This window comes from Cuculus canorus, chromosome 1, assembly GCF_017976375.1.
Source record: "Cuculus canorus isolate bCucCan1 chromosome 1, bCucCan1.pri, whole genome shotgun sequence".
Taxonomy (NCBI): domain Eukaryota; kingdom Metazoa; phylum Chordata; class Aves; order Cuculiformes; family Cuculidae; genus Cuculus; species Cuculus canorus.
In genome coordinates this window covers 148,821,968-148,841,420 of record NC_071401.1, presented here as the reverse complement: position 1 = coordinate 148,841,420, position 19,453 = coordinate 148,821,968, and the positions used below count along the sequence as shown (strand labels likewise).

The following is a 19,453-nucleotide window of genomic DNA, read 5'->3' as shown; positions in this document are numbered from 1 at the left end:
GCGTGGAGATTATAATGTTAATCATATGTTAAGGTAGACCTACAGGATTACATTAGCTTCCTTTCATTAAACAAGTATATTTACATATCTTCTGGCATCATCTCCAGGTCTAGTGTCCACTGGAACATGCTGCAAAGTTGGCTAATGCTCACAAATGCCATCAGGCCACCAGGAACTGGACACAGCCCTTGAGCAATCCCATTTCTGCTGTTCCTTCCTGCAGGGCTTGGAGTGCACTGGGTCAGGTCTGGACTGGGTTGCATAGGCAGGAGATACTCCCAGCTTCTGCCTGGGAGTCTTCTCTGGAGCCTTATTTGGCTCTCTGGATTAGCACTTGAGTTTTAACTTGTGAACAGCTGTTTGCCTTGGGGAAGGTTGCTTTGTTTATCTTGGGGATATTCAGGCACCTTGCAAGTTAATTTTGGGTGATCTGAATTAATTTGTAGGAGCTCCTGCCTCCATCTACTGACCGTATTAGGAACCTGAGGAACTTAGCGCACTGCTCTTGGTGCACTAAATGGAATTGTAATTAGATGATGAAAGAACACAATGCAGACAACTTCCTTAAAGAGAAGGCTCTGCTGTGTGAGCGGTGGGGCACTCTATCCTATTGTCCAGGGGCTGTCTCTTTCTGTGTCTGTGCATTTAATTGCCAGGCTCAGAGTGGCCTCTCAGGACTGCTTGTAATTCCTCCAGGCAGTGCCATGAACTTGGCTCTCCCTGAACTCCAGGGGAGCATATTGGCAGTTCTTGTGACTGCCTTGCACTGAGGTGACTAGTTTTGCATCCTCATGTGCTCCAAAGGATGTGGGCTTGTCACTCAGCATCTTTCAGATAGAAGACCAAGTGTCCTGCCTGCCTGGCTGTACTCCTTAAATTGAAAGTTAAATCAATGGGCCATTTTGACAGGCGAAACTTCCTCAAAGTGCTGAAAAGTAAATCTGTGTTTCCTCCTTCTCTTGCCTTCTGCAACACTGCTCTCATCATTAAAAGAAAGTTGCTTATATTTTTCTTCACTCCTTTTTGTCTTTAGATCAGGCTTGGTCAATAACAACATTTGGTGCATTTTGTCTTGATTTCTGGCTCGCCAGTAATTAATGCCTTTGATTGCCATGCCTTGTTTTTCTGTAGGGAAGTTTTATATAGTATTTAATGGAGCAGAGCTGTCTGTAAACTATTTTAAAATAAAATATTGACGTTTTATTGAGAGATTGTCTTTTATCAGTTCTCCTTGACATACCCGAAACCTTTAGATGGATTTTTCTATCTGTTATCTCCCTAGATTAGTTTTTGGATTTTTTTCCCCATTGAAAGCAAAGTTTACTGTTGCATGAGCTGAGTGTGTGTTAACTGCTGAGAAACAGCCAAATTATTTTCTGGCTTGGGTTTGGAAATGCATTTATTTCACTTTCACAGGAATAGTGGAGGAGCTTGAGAAAATGATGTTCAATGTTTGTCTCTTCATTCTGTTGCTTTATGTGCCATTGCTTGCCCTGGTGACAATTTCTTTTAACTTCCTTTTGTTTATTTTACATGTATTTTCTGTGGCTGGAATGACTGCAGGTCCATGAGGATACAAGAGATTTAATGCAGGGATCATCTAGCATGTGGTAGATTGCCCACATCCATTCCTCTGGTTAGTTTCTTCTCTGGCCAGTCCCTTCTCTGATGGTTCTGCAGAACAAGTGGGTTGCTGTGGGAGTTTATTAAGGAAGAAATAAACAAGGGAAAAATCTGTTATATTGGTTTGTTTCTTGGATAGGAAGAGAGGCTGGATGCCCAGCAATGGCTGGAGAAGGACTGGGAAGAATGAGTGGAAACAGAAGTATATGGCTCCATGTGAATTTGAAGTGGGTTGTTACAGATTGAGGTCAAGTATATTTGGGAAAGTTGAGGCTGGAGGAAAGAAGCTGAACTGAGATGTATGTTTAGAGTACAGCATGGGGCAGTGGCTCTAAGCTTGTATTGACAAAGTGAAAGAATAGCTTCTTTCAGCTAGTAGAAACCTTGTGATACCTCTTAGGATTTGGGGGTATGGGAAGAATGAAAAGGCAGAGGACTTTAGAGGAGATGGGTAATTGGTTACTGTATGATCATACACTCCTGCTGTATGAAAGTTCTTGGATGAGAACTGCTGGCAGAGTTTTGAACCCGTAACCCTTAAGTATTCTTTTAACTTATTCAGTAGCAATAAATCTGATGTAATCTGTGCATGCATGTTTGTGGTTTCCCATCCAAAAAGCTCCAAAGAGCTTTTATGTAAACACCCTCTCAATAGAGCTATAACAAGATGAAGAGGTCATTGAGGCACGTGGTTTGAAATGTGGGAAAGATGTGAAATATAGCCATCTTGGGAGAGGAGGGAGCAGCTAAAGGATCTTCAATGTGTTGCATGCTAGCGGGAGGGACAGGGGGTTATGGTGGTCAAGAACACAAGGGCCTTCTTCCAACTCTTAAAATGTCATTGTACTCTGTGTGCCCTCTGGAGACTTCAATAAACCTCAGTTTTCTGAAATACTCATCATGGGTTGAACTGCAGCATTCTCTCCTCAGTATACGCTTCATGGTACAAAACCCAAGAAGCTGTATGTTTATGTAATGAACATTTTTTCATTAGTAAAGCACTAATATTCTGGATTGTTTCATGTCTCTGAAAGTTATGATGTATTGTATCTAGTATGGGACTCTGGATTGACCAATATTTCCTCAGTAGCCAGTTGGGTCAGAGCTCTGGGCTAGTGAGAGACAACACAGCTTTAAGAAGAGCAAACACCTCCCAATGGTTCCAGAAAGACTTAGGTCTATGCTGTAGCTAATGAAGTAGGGCTGTTCTGGAGTGATCTTCAGCAGCCTTCACTTCTAGATATGTATCTAGCTTGCTGTCTTTCATCTCCTCTTAAGAGCTAAGAATAGGTGGTGCAATGATAAAAGACCCTTCGGTTTATGATAAATAATTCCTATCTATGGCAACAAACCTTGAGCCTTTCAGATCTCAGAAGAATTGTATTTTAAACTTTGTTTGTCTACCAGGAAGTTTTAGACTTAAGGTAATTTTTCAGTTTGAACACCATCCTCAGCAGTTATGTTTTTAAACTCTGAAAAGTCAAAATTATTAGCAGTAGTTAAGTAGTTAATGGTTTCACAATTTTATTTTCTTTGCTGATATATGACTTTTGCTTCATATAAATGACAGTGCTATATACTTGAGTGGAAAACCAGCTCTCTGGTGTTCTCCTAGGGCACGGAGCCCTGTTGTTGAAAAAAAAAAAGACCATCAGATTTTGGGTGTCAGGCACAGAGGAGTGAGGAATCTCCCAGAGCAAGGTTGCAGAGGGAGACTGAAATATCAACTGTGGGCACAAGATGGTTGAAGGACTGTTAAGAATCCTTAACGGATTCTTAACACAGGCCGTGCATCTCATAAGGACTGATGTATTTACAGTGTAAAGATGTTCCTGCTGGGACTCAGGCTGGGATCTGAGATTTGGGATTTCAGTAGTTTGTCCCCTAACCTGCCTCCTCAGCTTTAGTAGAAGCAAGCTATTAACAAGCGTAGTAACGAGGCCCTCATTTCCATGATAGCTGATGACTCAGTTCCTCTTGCAAGCTTTGACTGTATAATTGATGGACATTTTTTATTTAGTTTTTGACATTGCTAGGGATTCTGTGCAGTAAAGCCTTTTCTCCCTTCTCCCCCTCCTTTTTATTTATGTTCCTGAGTGAGAGCACAGCCAAGCAGTGAGCTCAGTACTATGGAAGCATTTTATATTTTCAGCAGAGATAAAAATCTCATTCCTTCTATAAACAAAACAAATCAACAGATGATGCCCAGGAGAACCATTTCTCTATAGCCATTTTCCTCCAGCTGCTTTCTATTCTGTGCAGCTTGCAATGCACCATATGAAATATGTGTACACCTTTCTGTGTGTGCGAAACACAGGTTTCCTCCAGACAGTGGCAGCCCCATCATAAAAAACCTCACATTTTTCTTTTACACTGCTGTAATAATAAGATTACTAATAGAGTTGAGACATTTGGTTTATTAATAGTATATACATTAGCAGTGCTGGAGGATATGGTGGAGGAACTCTGCCATCACAGCTGCTACCTCTTCCCTCTGAATGGGATTGGACTATTGAGGATGAGGGGCAGAAATTATCTGAGTTTGAGCGCATCATAAACATGGAGGCAGGAGGGTACAGTCAGAATGTTTGGTTGGAGTTTGCTGCCCTGTGTGTGCTTGTGTGTGTTGGTTGGTGAGGAGTATGTGTGTGTTGGTGAGGTGTTTCTCTCTGGTTCTGCTGTGGCTTTGTGGCTGGGCACAAGCTTGTTACAAGAACAAGCCTGATGGAAGGCAATGAGAAATGACCCCTCTAGCCTTTTGTAAGCCTTTGTTTGATGGCATCTCTTGCTTTCCTGCTTTTGTTTGGCTGTGGTGAACAGTTCAGAGGCTCAGGGAATGGCTGAAAGCTGCAAGGGGTGGAGGGTGAGACTCAGCCAGTACCATGGAAGGAGATCTTGAGTGCACCCTCAGCATGTTTGCAGATGACACCAAGCTGAGTGGTGTAGCAGCCACGCTGGAAGGACAGGATGTCATCCAGAGGGACCTGGACAGACTGGAGAAGTGGGCCTGTGAGAACCTCCTGAGGTTCAACAAGGCGAAGTGTAAGGTCCTGTACCTGGGTCGGGGCAATCCCTGTTTTCACTACACAATGGGAGATGATGTGATTGAGAGCAGCCCTGCAGAGAAGGACTTGGGGGTGCTGGTTGATGAGAAGCTCGACATGAGCCGGCAGTGTGCACTCACAGCCCAGAAGGCCAACTGTGTCCTGGGCTGCATCAAAAGAAGCGTGGCCAGCAGGGAGAGGGAGATGATTCTACCCTTCTGTTCCTCTCTTGTGAGACCTCATCTGGAATACTGTGTCCAGTTCTGGAATCCTCAACATAAGAAGGATATGGAGCTGTTGGAATGGGTCCAGAGGAGGGCTACAAAGATGATCAGAGGGCTGGAGCACCTTCCCTACGAGGACAGGCTGAGATAGTTGGGGCTGTTCAGCCTGGAGAAGAGAAGGCTCAGAGGAGATCTTACAGCGACCTTCCAGTACCTGAAGGGGCTACAGGAAAGCTGGGGAGGGGCTATTCATAAGGGCTTGTGGTGATAGGATCAGGGGGAACGGGTATAAATTGGAGAGGGGAGGATTTAAACCGGACATTAGGAAGAATCTTTTCACCATGAGAGTGGTGAGACATTGGAACAGGTTGCCAAGGAAAGTTGTGGCTGCCCCATCCCTGGAGGTGTTCAAGGCCAGGTTGGATGGGGCCTTGGGCAGCCTGATTTAGTGGGATGCCCCTGCCCATGTCAGGGAGATTGGAACTAGGTCTTTAAGGTCCCTTTCAACCTATTCTATGATTTTATGGGAAAGAGTGGAGAGTGCGGGATGAGGAGGTGGTAGATAAATGTATGGAGAGGTCTCACGTGCTTGGGAATATTCGCAGGTCAGCCCTTGGCAGAGGTGCAGCTGCAGGTTTCTCGATCTCAGCAGCATCTTTCTGCTCCTCTCCCCTTCCTGAGATGTGCTTCTGTATAGGAGGAGGGTGGCTAAGCCAGATGTTCCTTACTGGGGCCTGGGGGAGTTGTATCTATCCCTGCAGGGGCAGGGAAAGGTGATAAAAGTTTGAGCATTGCTAGGTTCATGGACTATCTTTTTGCCGTAAATGGTCTGTAGCCTCTGAGATGTGTAAGACCTTGGAGCTAGCCGGGGGGAGGGGCGGGAGGGCAGTAAAATTTGGCAACACTTCTGGTTGTCTTGATAAAGCATGGTTTAGAACTGAAGGAAACTAGTGTGGTTTCTCATCCAAAGAGCTCCCAAGAGCTTTTATGTAAATACCCTGTAAGTGTACATGTATGTACACCCATATGTATACATTCGTATTTATATATAAATACATAGCAAGTGACTTGGAACAAACGGTTTCTGAAAAAGCAGCCAAACATATCAGGTCTGTTCCTTGAATAGATTGCACTCAGTGCCCAAAGCAACTCTGTTATCCCATCTCTAGCCAAATGACTTCTGGCAGCTAAGGAAATAACCTTAGGTAAAACCAATAGAACTTTTATAATAGGGACGTTAGCTATTGACCTTGAATGTATTTTATGACACCACCTTGGGTTTGCCTTGTATATCTTCATCCTGTGGTTGATATGTTGTTCCGTGTTTCTGAAAAACTGCAGTCTCTACACACAACTCCGGTATCTGTCATCGCAGCACTCAGGCTGCAAATTCACACTCATCAGCTCTCTAAAGCATCTGAAGCAGATCTGATCTGGATTGGGACGGGCACATGAGACAATTTTGATTTAATTAATTGGAGTGCAACACAATTTATATAATTTCTGCTATGCTGCTGGGAGAAGATAGGCTGTAGCTGATCTGGTTTAAAGTTCACTTTTTCATGTGAACAAATTTGAATTCATAGAGCTTATTTCTACTAGATCAATGCTTTGGGTGGTGTGGCTGGGATGGTTTTGGTCAGACACTTCTTGCCCTGAACCTGGACTTACTGTATCATTAAAACAGGGCCTCAAACTTGCTTGAGAAGTCAGTTCCATTTACTTTGTGTGATTGCCCTGGAAATTTACAGTGCAGCAACAAAAGGTCAGTAGAAATTTCACCGACTACCAAGCGCACATGAATCAATTTTTGAAAACTTATATTTGTGAATGTGTTTCCCAAGCTGATTTGCTTATGTCTGAGCATTTATTATTATTTATTATGCTTGACTTGTAGCATCATGGAGCTCAAATTCAGAGCTTTAAGGAAACGAAAGGTGTTTTAATATTGAAATATAGCTGACTTTTTTATTTTTTTTAAAGCAAAGTATTTTAGGTGCTCAGTTCTTTTGAAATTTTGGCTTTAAATGGAGATGGTTAAAAGTCAGAAATTTCATACCCGTTGTTGGTGGCAAAAGCTTTTTTTTTCTGGGTGACACTATTTTGTGTCGAGTTATAGAGCTGACTGTAAAATTCAAAAGTGTTTTGGTAAAGTTTACATGAACAACGTATCTCATTCATTATCCAAGAAATCCTGAACTCTTAAATAACTTCTCTAAGCTGATTTGCTAGTGCAAGCTGTTTAAATTCATAGGCTGAATTTGGCTTGCATTGCTTGGACCAGTGATAAAAGTGCTGGTTTTCTTTCTTCCTTTCTTACCTGAGAACAGTTAGAAGTAATTCTTGCCTTTGAGCTCTCACATAGACCTTGTTCTGGCTGCTAAGTGTTGTTAAACATAATATTGATACAGTAAAAGAGCAACCCACACAGAAACCCAAGCCGCACCATAAATCCTTCTCTGAAGTTGCTCACACTGGTTATGTAAATAAAAGAAAATTGATGTTTTTTGCAGAATTGTGATGATATAGGGAAAATTGCTTTTTGCGATAGAAATTCTGTGTGTGTATGTGTGCCCATCTATCTGTCTACCCACCCAGCTTTTTGTTATTTTGGTTAGCTCTGTAGTGGGTGAACATACCACAGAACCGCTACCTGAGGTGGAAAATGTCCTGCCTGCAGATTTCATGGAAGATCATTACAATAGTGGTTTTGTCTTTTCCTTGCTTGGCAAAGACCTTTTAACTGAAAAATATATTGCTCAGTTCAGGAAGATTTACGGTATGTAGTTAGACAATAATGACTTTCAGTTGAATATGGTGGATTTTGGTTCCCATTCCAAATAGTTTTTATAGATATAGTTCACTAAGGGACATTTTAGCCCTGATGACTGTTGATCCCCAAGGATGCAGCTGATCCATCTATGCTTTTTTATTTGTAAATTGCATTGCATTTGTAAATAGCTGGTGGCCAAAATCATTATCAATGTGTTAATTTAAAGATCAGTCAGCATTTTCAAAGGTTGGACAGTTTCAAGAGCTTTCTCTGAGCAAGTTGGAGGCTTTGTCTTGTAGGCTTTGAGCAAATTGTTACAAAACACAAGAGAGTTGGTAGGAGTTTGTGGAATCATAATTAATTGTCAATGGTTTTTCAAAAAACACATTTTCCAATTTGAAATAAGCTGTTAAAATAATTTAGAACAGTGTTATGGTAGTCCCTTGATACATGTGGGTAGCTTTGGGTTAAACATATAAATAATGCTGGAAGGACTATATTTAGTTCCAGACTGATCCAAGGACAACTGAAAAACTGAAGGTCAAATAACAAAATGAAGAAAAGAAAATTATAGCTGTCCTTGTTCTGTTCTGCAGCATGCTGCTTGGCAGCCGTGAAGGTTCAATACTGGGGAATTTGTCACATACAACTATTTATGATTTGTACTTTAAGTAAAGCAAATAAGCATGAAGTGTGTGTACTTATAGACAAAAGCACATCACTGAGTCTTGTCACACTGAATCTAGACAGCAGCTCCTGAGTATTGCAGAATTTCTGGAGCCTGGATAGTAAAAGACCTATGAAAGACCAATTAATCAGTGACAGCTTTCCCCACGCTCTGTCTTGACCCTTGGGCTTTAGCAGTTTCTGCTTGGAACTGGGCTAAAGTGTAACCAGGTGCTAAATGGTGGATGAAGATGATTGCTTGTTGGTGGGATTTTTTTGTATAAGCTATTAAAACTGTTGAACGAGAGAAACTTCAGGTCACTACTAACTTGAGAGAACTAGGAGTCCGTGCTTGAGTGAGAGCATTTTTAAACAGCTCAAGTGCAAAGCTCAGTCCTTCCATTTGCAGAAACAAGTCAATGAGCTTCAACCCATCAAAGTCAACCCTAAGGTTGTGGTGTTTTTTTCCTCCCTGATGGAGGGACCTAGTGCCTGCACTGCTGATCCGGGCAGGATCCAAGGTAGGCTGTATTCTCTTCATCTAGGAAAAACATTTCACTTAGTGGCTGCAGGTAACACCAGCACCATTAGAGCCACAGGGTCAGATCTCAGTGGGTCGTGCCTATTTGTTCATCTGGGTTTCTGCACAAGGACAGTGAAACTCTGAATGCTCAGGCTGGTGATAAATTGATGGAGATTGTCAGTGATGTGATTTGTGCTATCATGTTTATGTGATGTTTCACTTGACCTAATCTTGCCAAGCCTGATCATGCCTGCCTGTCCTCTTACACAGCTCCCCAGCATGCCCAAAGCACTTGCCTACTGGGCAACCAGGTCACAATTCCTGGGGCCAAATCCCTTCCCCATGGTATCCACTGGCTGTTTTGCTCCAGCCAGTTGACACATTCTGATTGCCATGCCACTAAATAACCACTAGATATTTGTGATTTGGGTGAGGAATCTCTGGGCAGAACATGATGTTCAGCAGTGCCACAGATGAATGTGGGTACACCTCTGGCTTTGTTTTAGTATATTAAGTGTGACACTTGCATGTGCATGCAAGAGGAGGAAGAGGACATAAATCCCTGAAACCTCCATTTCCCTTACTGTTGACTACCAAAACAGAATTAAAAAGGAACTCCCAGCCCTCACTATTTATGGTCTGTCACCACAGCAGATTTTGGAGTTGTTTTTGAAGGGCTATTAACCTCACTGTCTGAAAACAAGCAAACAACCAGCATTCTTCTAACTGCCAAATGCAAGTTAAATGGATGCTTTTAAATCAGTTTTTGTCTATGAACAATATTTTGTTATTCATATTAAGTCTGTAAGGGTGCTCAGATGCCCCAGTTAAAGTCAGGGCCCGCTGACAATGTGCTGTCTAACTCTGCATGCTTTTGTGAGAGGAATGTACCTTTCGTAACAAAACAAAGTAAGAAATATCTTAGAAGCATAGAAGGCTTGATTGCGATCTTTATTACCTTGCTATAAAGCAAGAGCAGCACCGCTGAACTGTATGGAGTTGCTCTAAATTGAAGTGTGAGCTCTGAAATAGAGAGCAGAATAAATTCAGTTTATATACTTTAACTTGGAGAAGACAAGTCTCTGTAGCAGTCCCAGCAGGATTACCAGCATTCAATCAGTTTCAGGACTTGTATATCCCAGCATTGTAGGTAGGCTTGGGAAGCTTATTTTGCAGTAGAAATGTCACTACTCTTCCACACAATGCTCCAGTAGCAGCCAAATGTCCTAAATAATCATCATTCCTACTGTTCAGTGTGGGAAAGCTGGGTACGGAAGTGCTGGGGAGCTCTTCCACAGTTCTGGCAGAAAATATGTCTCTTGGAGCATAGGAGACTTTCTGCTGGTGCAAGTCCTTACTTTTTGGGGAACCTATCTCTCTGCTGAGACAACCATCTCTTCATCTCTCAGGGACGGTGTTTTCCAGTGTGTGGCTGCTGAGGGCGGATATTAATCTTTCTGGGTGGCTAGGAAAGGGTTTTACAGTTGCATGCTATTACCATGGGCCAAGTGCACAACTGCAGGATTTTGAATGCTTAAATTCAGTATTCAAACTCCAAAATATTGTGGGGTTTGGTTTCTTTTTTTTTTGGGGGGGGGGGAGCAGGTGCTGCGGGAACCCTAACCCTGATGTCTTTCACTTTGTTATTTAAGCCATAAACAAGTCTTGACTTGCTCATAGCTTTCGGGACTTTGAGACTGCTTTCGGTTTTACCTAGCAACCACAAGCCTGGAAATAACTTTTAGTTGGAGTCCTTTATCCATGCCTAAACTCCACTTCCTTATGCTTTAATACCGATACTTTCAGAAAAATACAAATAATGAGGGATTCATGATAAAGCTGTGAGATTTGGTTGCCAGGTTCATTCTAGCGGAACAGAACTAATAAAACTTTAAGGACAAAGCCTTAGCCAAGATTTTAAGAGTGTGCTATTTTTATTGTGAAAAACAAAATTAGAAAAAAACAACGAAAGCTTGGAGATTGAAACTCAAGTTAATTTAATTCATATGGCCATTGTAGGCTTTTTGGTGAGCTGGAACTAGACAAATAGGTGTCAGGTGCATAGAAAACAAAGCACTATCAGTATGTTGGCTATGAATTGAGCCCTGCTTCCTCCTCCTTGCATGCATGATACTATGATGAAAGTTGGCAAAAGGAAGTACGATGCACGTGATTGAATGTTGACAGCTGAGGAGCTTGGCTTTCTGTTTACAGAGGTAAAAATGACAAAAAAGTTGAGGAGTAAAGCTTCCTATGTGTCTTTGCATGATCCTGGAAAATATGAGCTGAAAAGATGTGAGAAAGGCTGTAATAGCAATCTGATGTAATCAAGGGAAAAAAAAAAAAACCAAACCAAAAACCATTTAAGATTCCAGAATGCTTTAATGAAAAAAAATACTATGATGCAAAGCAAAATCACTGTTCATCCCCTGGGTGTGCACAGTATTCCAGAGCAATTGAGAAATGCATGTTAACAGGAAAGGAGGGACAAGTTTTCTCCTTCCCTGAACTTTTCATATAATTATTTAGCCAGTGCTGAGAGAATCTCTGCATACTCTAAAACTTCAGTAATTTCTGAAATATTGATCTGGCAAGGTCACTAAATTCCAGAGCTGGTGAGGTCAGGGTAATGAGATCAAGTGACAGGCCCAGTGGTACCCACTGATTTAGTTGTTTAGACACTGTAACCAAACCATGACCTTCTTGTTCTACAGCCTCTTTGATCTAACTCTGTGAAAACACAGCTGCATACTGGATATCACCTTAGTTTGCCTGTAGGTGTTAGGGTAACTTTTTGCGACATTTACTTCAATTATTCTGGGGTTGGATTATGAAAATGAGTATCACCCACCTGCCCAACCTTATCTGTTACTCAGAGACCTGTTTTGCACTCTGTCAGTATAACTAGCGAGCAGACAACCACATAGTGTTTGCAAGATACTACTTAAAGAGACTCCCCATCTAACTTGGGAGTGAAGGAGGGAAGTGGAAAAAAATCCTCCTGAATAAGGCAGGAAGCAAGACCTAATCTCTGCAATCTTCTAGAAATATGTTAAGAGGAGGTAGAAATTACTGCTGTCCTCATTGCTGGCAGCTTTGCCTAAGGACTAGCTCTGGATCAAAGTCTCTTCTAACAGACAGGTGGCTATGGGTTGCCATGACTTGTGCAGCGTGCAATGGCAGAGGACACTCTGGCTTACAGGTTTTGTGTGAGGAGACTCATGCATGGATGCCCCAATCCCAGGCTTGGTGCTGGTTTCTTCGTGTCTGCTTTCCCCTGTACTTCTCTGTGCGACACAGCGTGTCGAACTGGTGTTCAGCAGGCAGGGCAAAGCCTCCAGCGCAGGATGTGTGTCTGCCTTGGGCTCTGCCTCCGTGTAAAACTGCCCATGGTATGGGTCTGTTCAGGGAGGAACCAGTGTTTTACTGTTTGTCAGTGTTTATATTTTTCCTCACTTTTAGATAGCTGTTTGGTTTTCAACATCTCTGCAACGCAATGGTTCCATCTGGAGATACTCTCCCATCAACTCTCCACTGCCTGTGCCAGAGTCCACATAGTATTTCCTTCCCCAGGAAAACACAGGTATGCAGCCGAAATTAAGCCTTCTGAAAGCTGTACCATGCTCCCATGGAAATATCTACCCAGAACCATATGAGATCATACATCGGAGCCCAGCTGCTTCCTGCCTCAAGTTTAAACACCGTGAGCACAATAGTAAAGTTTCGTGATGTATGGATGTGACCTAGAATCACTTAGAGCATAGGACTGGGATGGAGAATTTATGTCTGGCCCAGGGCAGAGCACGTGGGCTCCTGTCTGTTGTGTGCTTTTGCCTTTCCACTTGCACACAAGCTTATCAAAATGGTTTGCAGGCTTTCTCCAACTTTTCTGCACAGCTTTTAACTCTTCATTTGAGGGTCTCTGTGAACTAAGGAGTAGCAGGCAGTGCTTAAAGAGGATGCATGGTGAGAGATCAGTTGGAGCCAGGCTAAAGAGCCAGGCTGCTGCAGGGCTCGGCAGGAGCTGGGAGCCTGCAGTGCTGTCTCTGCAGGCATGCTGACTGGTCTCCTTTCCCCAAGGCGTAAGAATAGATGATTTAAAAAATAAATAGGAAGGCATCCTGGAGTGCCACTGTGTGTGTCCCTGAGCATGATTCAAAAGTGTGCACTGGAGAAGTTTAGAGATGATTAGGCATATGGACAGGCATTAGAAATACAAAGTGCATCCAGACAGGAATCACAACTCCCCGTGAAGTCAAGCGAAAATAATCCTGTGATGATTTCTGTCCCCACACACATACACTTCCACACAGACTGGTGTGGGTATGGAAACCTGACCCCACAGTACTGAATGCTGAACAAAAGATGAAAAGGTGGTTCCTGGCCTAATAATCTTGAATACACAGTAGTCCAGTTTAGTTCATAGTTTCTTTCATATGTACAGTTGGCAATAAGGTTCAGATCCTTAAAGTGTGTTTTGTGTTTAGTAGAGAGATAGTTGTCTTTTGAGGAAGACAGAGAATACTTCAAACTTTCATCTGCACTGAAGTAAGGAATCGAAACACCTTCTTTATATGATTTTTCTGTTTTTATAAAACACGGTCTCTCCTACTTTGTATGTAACATTTGCACAGTGGATGCATAAAAGGTGAGCAGAACAGTCCAGGCACTTGCAGATTTTTGCAGTGTGCATAAAAGTCTGGAAGAAGCAGTTTTGGGAATGTCTTCCTTCCTGCCATAAAATGTCCCTTAGCTGCAGAAAAATGAATTACATTAAGGTGTTTTTTTTTTTCTTTTTGCATGAGAGTGTAGATGTTTTATGGTAAAATTAAGTAATTGAAATGCTCTGGCATTTTTCTTCTTGTGCTTATGTTTGTGTCTTGTTGTGACCACCCATCAAGCACCAAACCAAATTGCTGAACATAGTACAACACCAAAACAAAACTGCCAAACATGGTCCAAATTCATAACAAGGCGACAAGTATATATATATTTTTTTTATTGTAGATGTCTGAGGAATCAGCTGAGCATTTGTACCTGTCTGAGCTTTTATATCTAACGCAGATTTATATCAGAATTGGTATAATGAATGAGTGTGGAAGGAATTATTTCTGCTGCTTAGGATTATCTATATGAAATACCTAGAACAGAAGACCTAGTTGAACATTGCAAAGAAAAACAGCTTTCAAAGCATGCACTTTCTCTCTGTTCTAGGTTAAAAGTATTATGCAGAGGTTTAAATAGCTCAGTCTATTCTGCCCTTTCACATAATGCAATAGTGAATGATAATTTACTTTTGTGTTTAATATTGGGCAGCTGTGAGTTGGCTGTAAATACTGGAAGAATGCTTACACCCATATGAGAGGTATGCTCCAATTCTCTAGAGAATGCTATAAATCCTCCACAAGGATCAAATAACTAAACCTGCAAAAAGCTATTGACTGTTCTTCTGATATGATGCATGTAGATAACAGAGTACTTTTCAAAGAAAATTCTGAAATGGCAAAATTTGAAGGGATCTGGAAAGTTGTCTTGCAGACTGATAAGCAATTCACTTTTACTTGCTTTGTTGATTGTATGCAAATTGAAAACATACACACATGTATAGGAGGAAAAGTCTGACCAGAGCATTTTCACATGTGGCGTGTGAGGTGTTAAATCAGAGAGCACCTTGAATTGCAACAACACAGGAAACTGGAGCTGAGACCTGATGCAGTTCAGGGTGAGAATGACTTCTCACTGGTGTCAATGGGAGCTTTCATGAAGTGAGGTACCTCTGCAGGCAATGCATGGTATTGTGGCCCAATACAAATCAAGGAAATGGATTTCAAAGATTGTGTAGTCAAGGGAGAATTGGGAGGATGGAGGAAGAAAGTCAGTCAATATTGAGGTGCAAGAACAAATCACTGAGAAAAAGCTGTTTCAGTACAGGGTGTTAGGTAACTGCGGGGAATGCTGGTAGTATTTTCTGCTTTACCAAAGATGAAAACACTTCAATTTAAAACCTTCTCTACATTTCAGCTATCCAGTCCTTATGAGAACCCTGTGAAGTATGTATGTGATATTGAAATGGATTAGATGGGTTGTGATGGAGACTGTGGGATTAGAGTTTGCTCTCCCACAGTGATCCTCTTGCTCTGGGCTGTGGTTTTGCCCTCTGTACAGCTGTGCCTGGCTACAGGGGCATGTTCCTGCTCAAACTCTCTATGGAGTTCAAAAATGCTACAATCTTACTGGCATAACACTACCAGCGGTGGAGCTTAGCAGGCTGTCTGTACAGCTTCTGTCTTCTTGGGGTCCTGGCGTTAAGGCAAGGGACAAAACACTTGATGGGAGCTGGTTAGGAGAGTGGGGTGCTCAGGAGGGAGAGGATGCTGCCATGAGAGGTCCCATTTCTGTAAGCTTTTCTGTAAGCTTTGCTCTTCTCCATTCTCTCTAGCTGTGCTGGAGAGAAGGGCTGATGTACAGAGACGCCAGACTCTGCCAGAACAGAATTGTGTTCTTACATAGCTCAATATTATGCCATATCTTGGAAGAAAACCTGAATTATTTAGCCACTTGCATAACTGCGTGTAGGAGTGTTTATAGTCAAGGACTTGGGTTCTGTCTGTGAATGACCAGGGCAGAATCTGGGCATAATTCCAGCACTGATACTGTGTGTGAATTGCACGACTATTGTGAATATGACATTGCTGCTCCACACTAGGCCATAGGATGGATGGGACATCTGGCAGTTTGTGCTCACTGCTTTGACGAGTTCATTCACTGCAGGTAAGTGCTACTGTACGAGCATGCAAGCCTGGCACACTTAGAAGTCCTTCTGCTGATTTAGCTACTGTCTCTGGCTAAATGAGAGATCCCTCTTCTTGAGATAATTTAATTAGTTACAAGCCATCCCTTGAATTTACCAGGAGCCTATCTCCAGCAAAATTAATAAGAACCTCTACCCCAGCTATTAACTTCCTTGAGTATTAATTGTTGACTCTTTTTGCTTTTTATTAATGGCACATGGATACAGTCTCTTTACTGTACTTGATAAAATGATGGGCAAAATGTTGCAATTAGTTCCACAGCTGCTTTGGTCATTGACATTAAACACCAGTACTTCTCTAGAGGCCACTTTAAATAGGAACCTGATCCAGGCCATTGTTACCAACCCCTTTTGCTTTTGCCTGCAGCTGAAGGAGTGGAAGCATTGACGTTACCTAGGGAGAAGAGTAGCAAAACTGCTGCGTCTCCATTTCGCTCACTCCTCAGGGCTCTGCTCCATAATGTATGCTTCCTGCACCACTACTGGGCTCCACCCCATCAGTGTATTGCTTTCATCCTCTAGTTACCACTTCACAATGATCTAGTCACATGCTGGCTGTTTGTTGTACTTTCTTCCTCTTCATGGTCCTGAGTGTCAGGTGGTCAGGTGAGAGCCCCTGCTGACAAGACTAGCTCAAGCTCCTCCTGGAAGTAATCAGGATCCTCTTGGCCCCCCGTGTCTGATCATGCAAGGCACAAAACAGAGAAACCTTCCTGCTCTGCAGATTGTACGGTCTAAATCAGAAGACTGCTAGTATGATGTATTCATTATCAGTTAATAGCTGTTGTGTGTTCTGGAGGAAGGCTTTGCCTGCAGTACTGACATCCATCCAATTTGGGTAAATACTGGATTAAGCAAAAGAGAGGCAATAAGAAAATGATCTCCCAGAAACAGCCTGCGATGTGTAACTTCTTTGCCTTGTCCTAAATGAATTAACACTGCTCTAGAAAATGGAAAAAAAACCAAACCTCTCTATGTTTTCAACATAATTATTAATAGAGGACATTCTCCTTCCTGACCATACATTGGTAGGTCAGTAGATCCCTTCTAAAATGACACAAAATTAAGGATGTAGGATAATGTTCCTGTCGTAGCATAACATACCCTGATTTCTTGTCCTTACACAAAGTAATGTCTTTTTTCAAGAAATGCAATTCCAAGTCAGTGGGAAGTTGCCCTACTTATTTTGAGAAACTGTGAGTAACTACTGACAATACAAGAGGAATTTGTTTTGAGGGGGAAGCATCATTCCAAATTGTAGTGTCATTTGGTCATAGAAATATTCTGTTGTTTCTCTTCTGGAGATACAATAGACTTCCCTCAAGAAACATCCATGTATAAGCACAAAGCACACAGCAGTGGAGCTCTGAAGGAGCTCGTCTTTCAAGGGAGGTGCTTATCCAACTCCTTTTCAAGTACATTTTTGTCCATTGCCAGGATGCAGTGTGTTGGTTGTGCACTCTGCTTGAGGAATTTTAATTCTTTGTAGTTCTCCAGTAGCTGGACCAGGATGGCATGTCATCATCTGCATCTGGTGGCAGGAATACAGTCAATGGTTAACTTCCTGGCAATTGCCTGTCACCAGTTATCAGGAATGACACTCTTCTTTGAAGACTAAGTCTCTTTGGGGGGAAGATGGTGGCTGCTGTTTTTAGAAAGCAAAAAATGCAATTACCTTTACCAAAAAGAATGGAGCAACTCTAATAGGATTTTTTTATCAGACTATTTTTTTAGACTATTTGAGTAATTCAGTGATTATTACTGCACAGCTTTTTTCCTTAGGGGATGCTAGGCTGTTCCAAAAGCGTTTGTTAGTTTACTCAGACATTAAAGGGGTCCTTATGAATTTAGATTATGCTAAAGTACTTCAAAGTGCCCCTAGAGGTCCAAGCTACTTTGAACTTAACCTTTTCTGCCCAGTCTTGTCATATGTCTGAGCCCAAAGACTATAAGCAAGAGGCTGTTCATTCTCAGGCTTTTTAATATTTTGACCTATATTACAACAGGAAAGAAATCCTAATCAGATTCCCTCTGATCTAGCCTGGAAGAAAGAGAGAGGACAGTTTCAGTGGACCTCTTTGTAACCTTCCTCTTAAACCACTAGCTCTCCTGACCTGTTAAATAGTACAAGCAGGAAATAAACAAGCAAACCCCAACTTTAAATGCCCATCGTCTTACTTCTAACTGCTTTCCTTTAAAATGTTTTTGGTCCTCAGGATACCTTGAGATCTTAATTTTTATTTATATAAAATTTGAATAATGAAGCGTGTAAGACACTCACGATTGGAAAAAAGATGAACTTTAATAAAAGCTGGTCACGCTGCTTGTGAGCTGTGTATATCACACAAAAATGTGTGGCTAGATTGTCCACTGGGGCTGTTCAAAATAACTGCAGTGACTCCAGTGGTGCTGTGCTGATTTACGTGAGGTGAGAATCTGGCTTGCATCCCGTATTATCTTGCAATGTGACTGTGCAGCTGTAACGCAATCTTATTCAGCTTGTTGGTTCGGGGCAAAATAAGTGCCCATGATTATTTTTAGAAAAGCACGTCATCAGAGGGGTTCATATGATTCTCTCTCTCTCTCTCATAGATTTATTTTTTATTGCTGTCAACCTAACTGAGCTCTTTTGGTGTTTGGAGACTAAAAAGAACAATTCAATATTTTTCTCCACTGGGGTAGCTGGCTGGTTTGTTTTTTCCCCTTTCTGTTGCTTCATGGTGTTGAATGCTATACAGGCAAGGCATTATTTTGCAACACAGCTCTTGATTTTTCTTGACAGGTGGGTCTGACTGCACCTCTTTTCAGTTTTCATGTGTCTCTACACAGCTGTATTCTCCTTCACTCTGTTTGAGGTTTTGGGGTTCATGTACTTCTCATTTTCCCATCTGAAATCCTAGCCTTGAGACTTTACAGTCATCTTGGCTACAGATAATCATGATGGTCGATTTGTCCAGTTTGACCCTTTTCTTCAGTCTGTGGTCTACAAAGGGAGCATGAGGCTATTAGTGTCCTTGGGATCAGGGTCTGTTACTGATTAAAAGGCCTCTTGGACATGTGCATCCTGTTTATATGCCAAGATCCCCCCTAACAGCGTTAGGGAGGAGGAAATTTGGAGTGTCAGTTATTTTTGTAAGCAGCAAGTGCTGCCTATTTCCTCGTGAGGCTCTTTAAGAGTGCTTGGAAGCATGAAGCAACAAGGTACGAATGGGTGTTATCACCAGCATTCTTCTTTAAACTATTTTTATTTGTACGTACTTTATCTCCAGCATTTCTTCAGTCTGAGAAGATGAAGCAGATGCCACATGTACAATGTAGTCCAGACAGCCAGATGACACAGTACTGTTTTGACTCGAAAGTCAGACTTCTGCAAAGCATCAAGGGGCAAACCTTTATCTCTGCATGTAGTGCTGAGGGGTGGAGGAAAGAATTCATTCCCTCAGTCAGTGGAGCTGATCTAGATTTTCCATTGCAGTCTTTCACTGTCAGCCTACCAGCTACAAGGCTCTTTTCACCAAAGTATCTCTGGGCCCCCCCAGTGAAAATTAGATCCACCAGCCTTGTACAGGTTCCTCTCATTGTCTGTTTCTCCTCTGCTGCAAGGAAAGTGCAGAAGCCTCTGCTTGGTGCTCACACAAAGGTAAATGAAAAGTCCTTGCATTCTCTTTCTATCCCACCTGTTAATGAAGTGTGATCGCCACCTCAGTCCTCCTGTGTCAATACCCTGGAGGAAGTGACTGACTTGCCCCCAAGAAATATGTAAACCATAAAGGTGATGCTTGAAATGAA

At 42.1% G+C, this 19,453-nt stretch overlaps 1 protein-coding gene across 4 annotated transcripts in view; it reads left to right on the top strand.

The window, feature by feature from the left end:
* TBXAS1 (thromboxane A synthase 1) overlaps window positions 1–19,453 on the top strand; it is a 243,142-nt gene that overhangs the window by 19,004 nt on the left and 204,685 nt on the right. Inside the window, exons 1-2 of one of the 4 annotated variants that reach the window (XM_054086766.1) lie at window positions 8,643–8,851; window positions 12,316–12,436. The exons of 2 other annotated variants lie outside the window; for them this stretch is intronic. In XM_054086766.1, coding sequence (XP_053942741.1) covers window positions 8,806–8,851; window positions 12,316–12,436 — 167 coding nt within the window. In that variant the 5' untranslated portion in view covers window positions 8,643–8,805. Of the gene's footprint in view, window positions 1–8,642; window positions 8,852–12,315; window positions 12,437–19,453 lie in introns of those variants that run through there. One more of the 4 variants, XM_054086785.1, reaches the window with a different exon arrangement.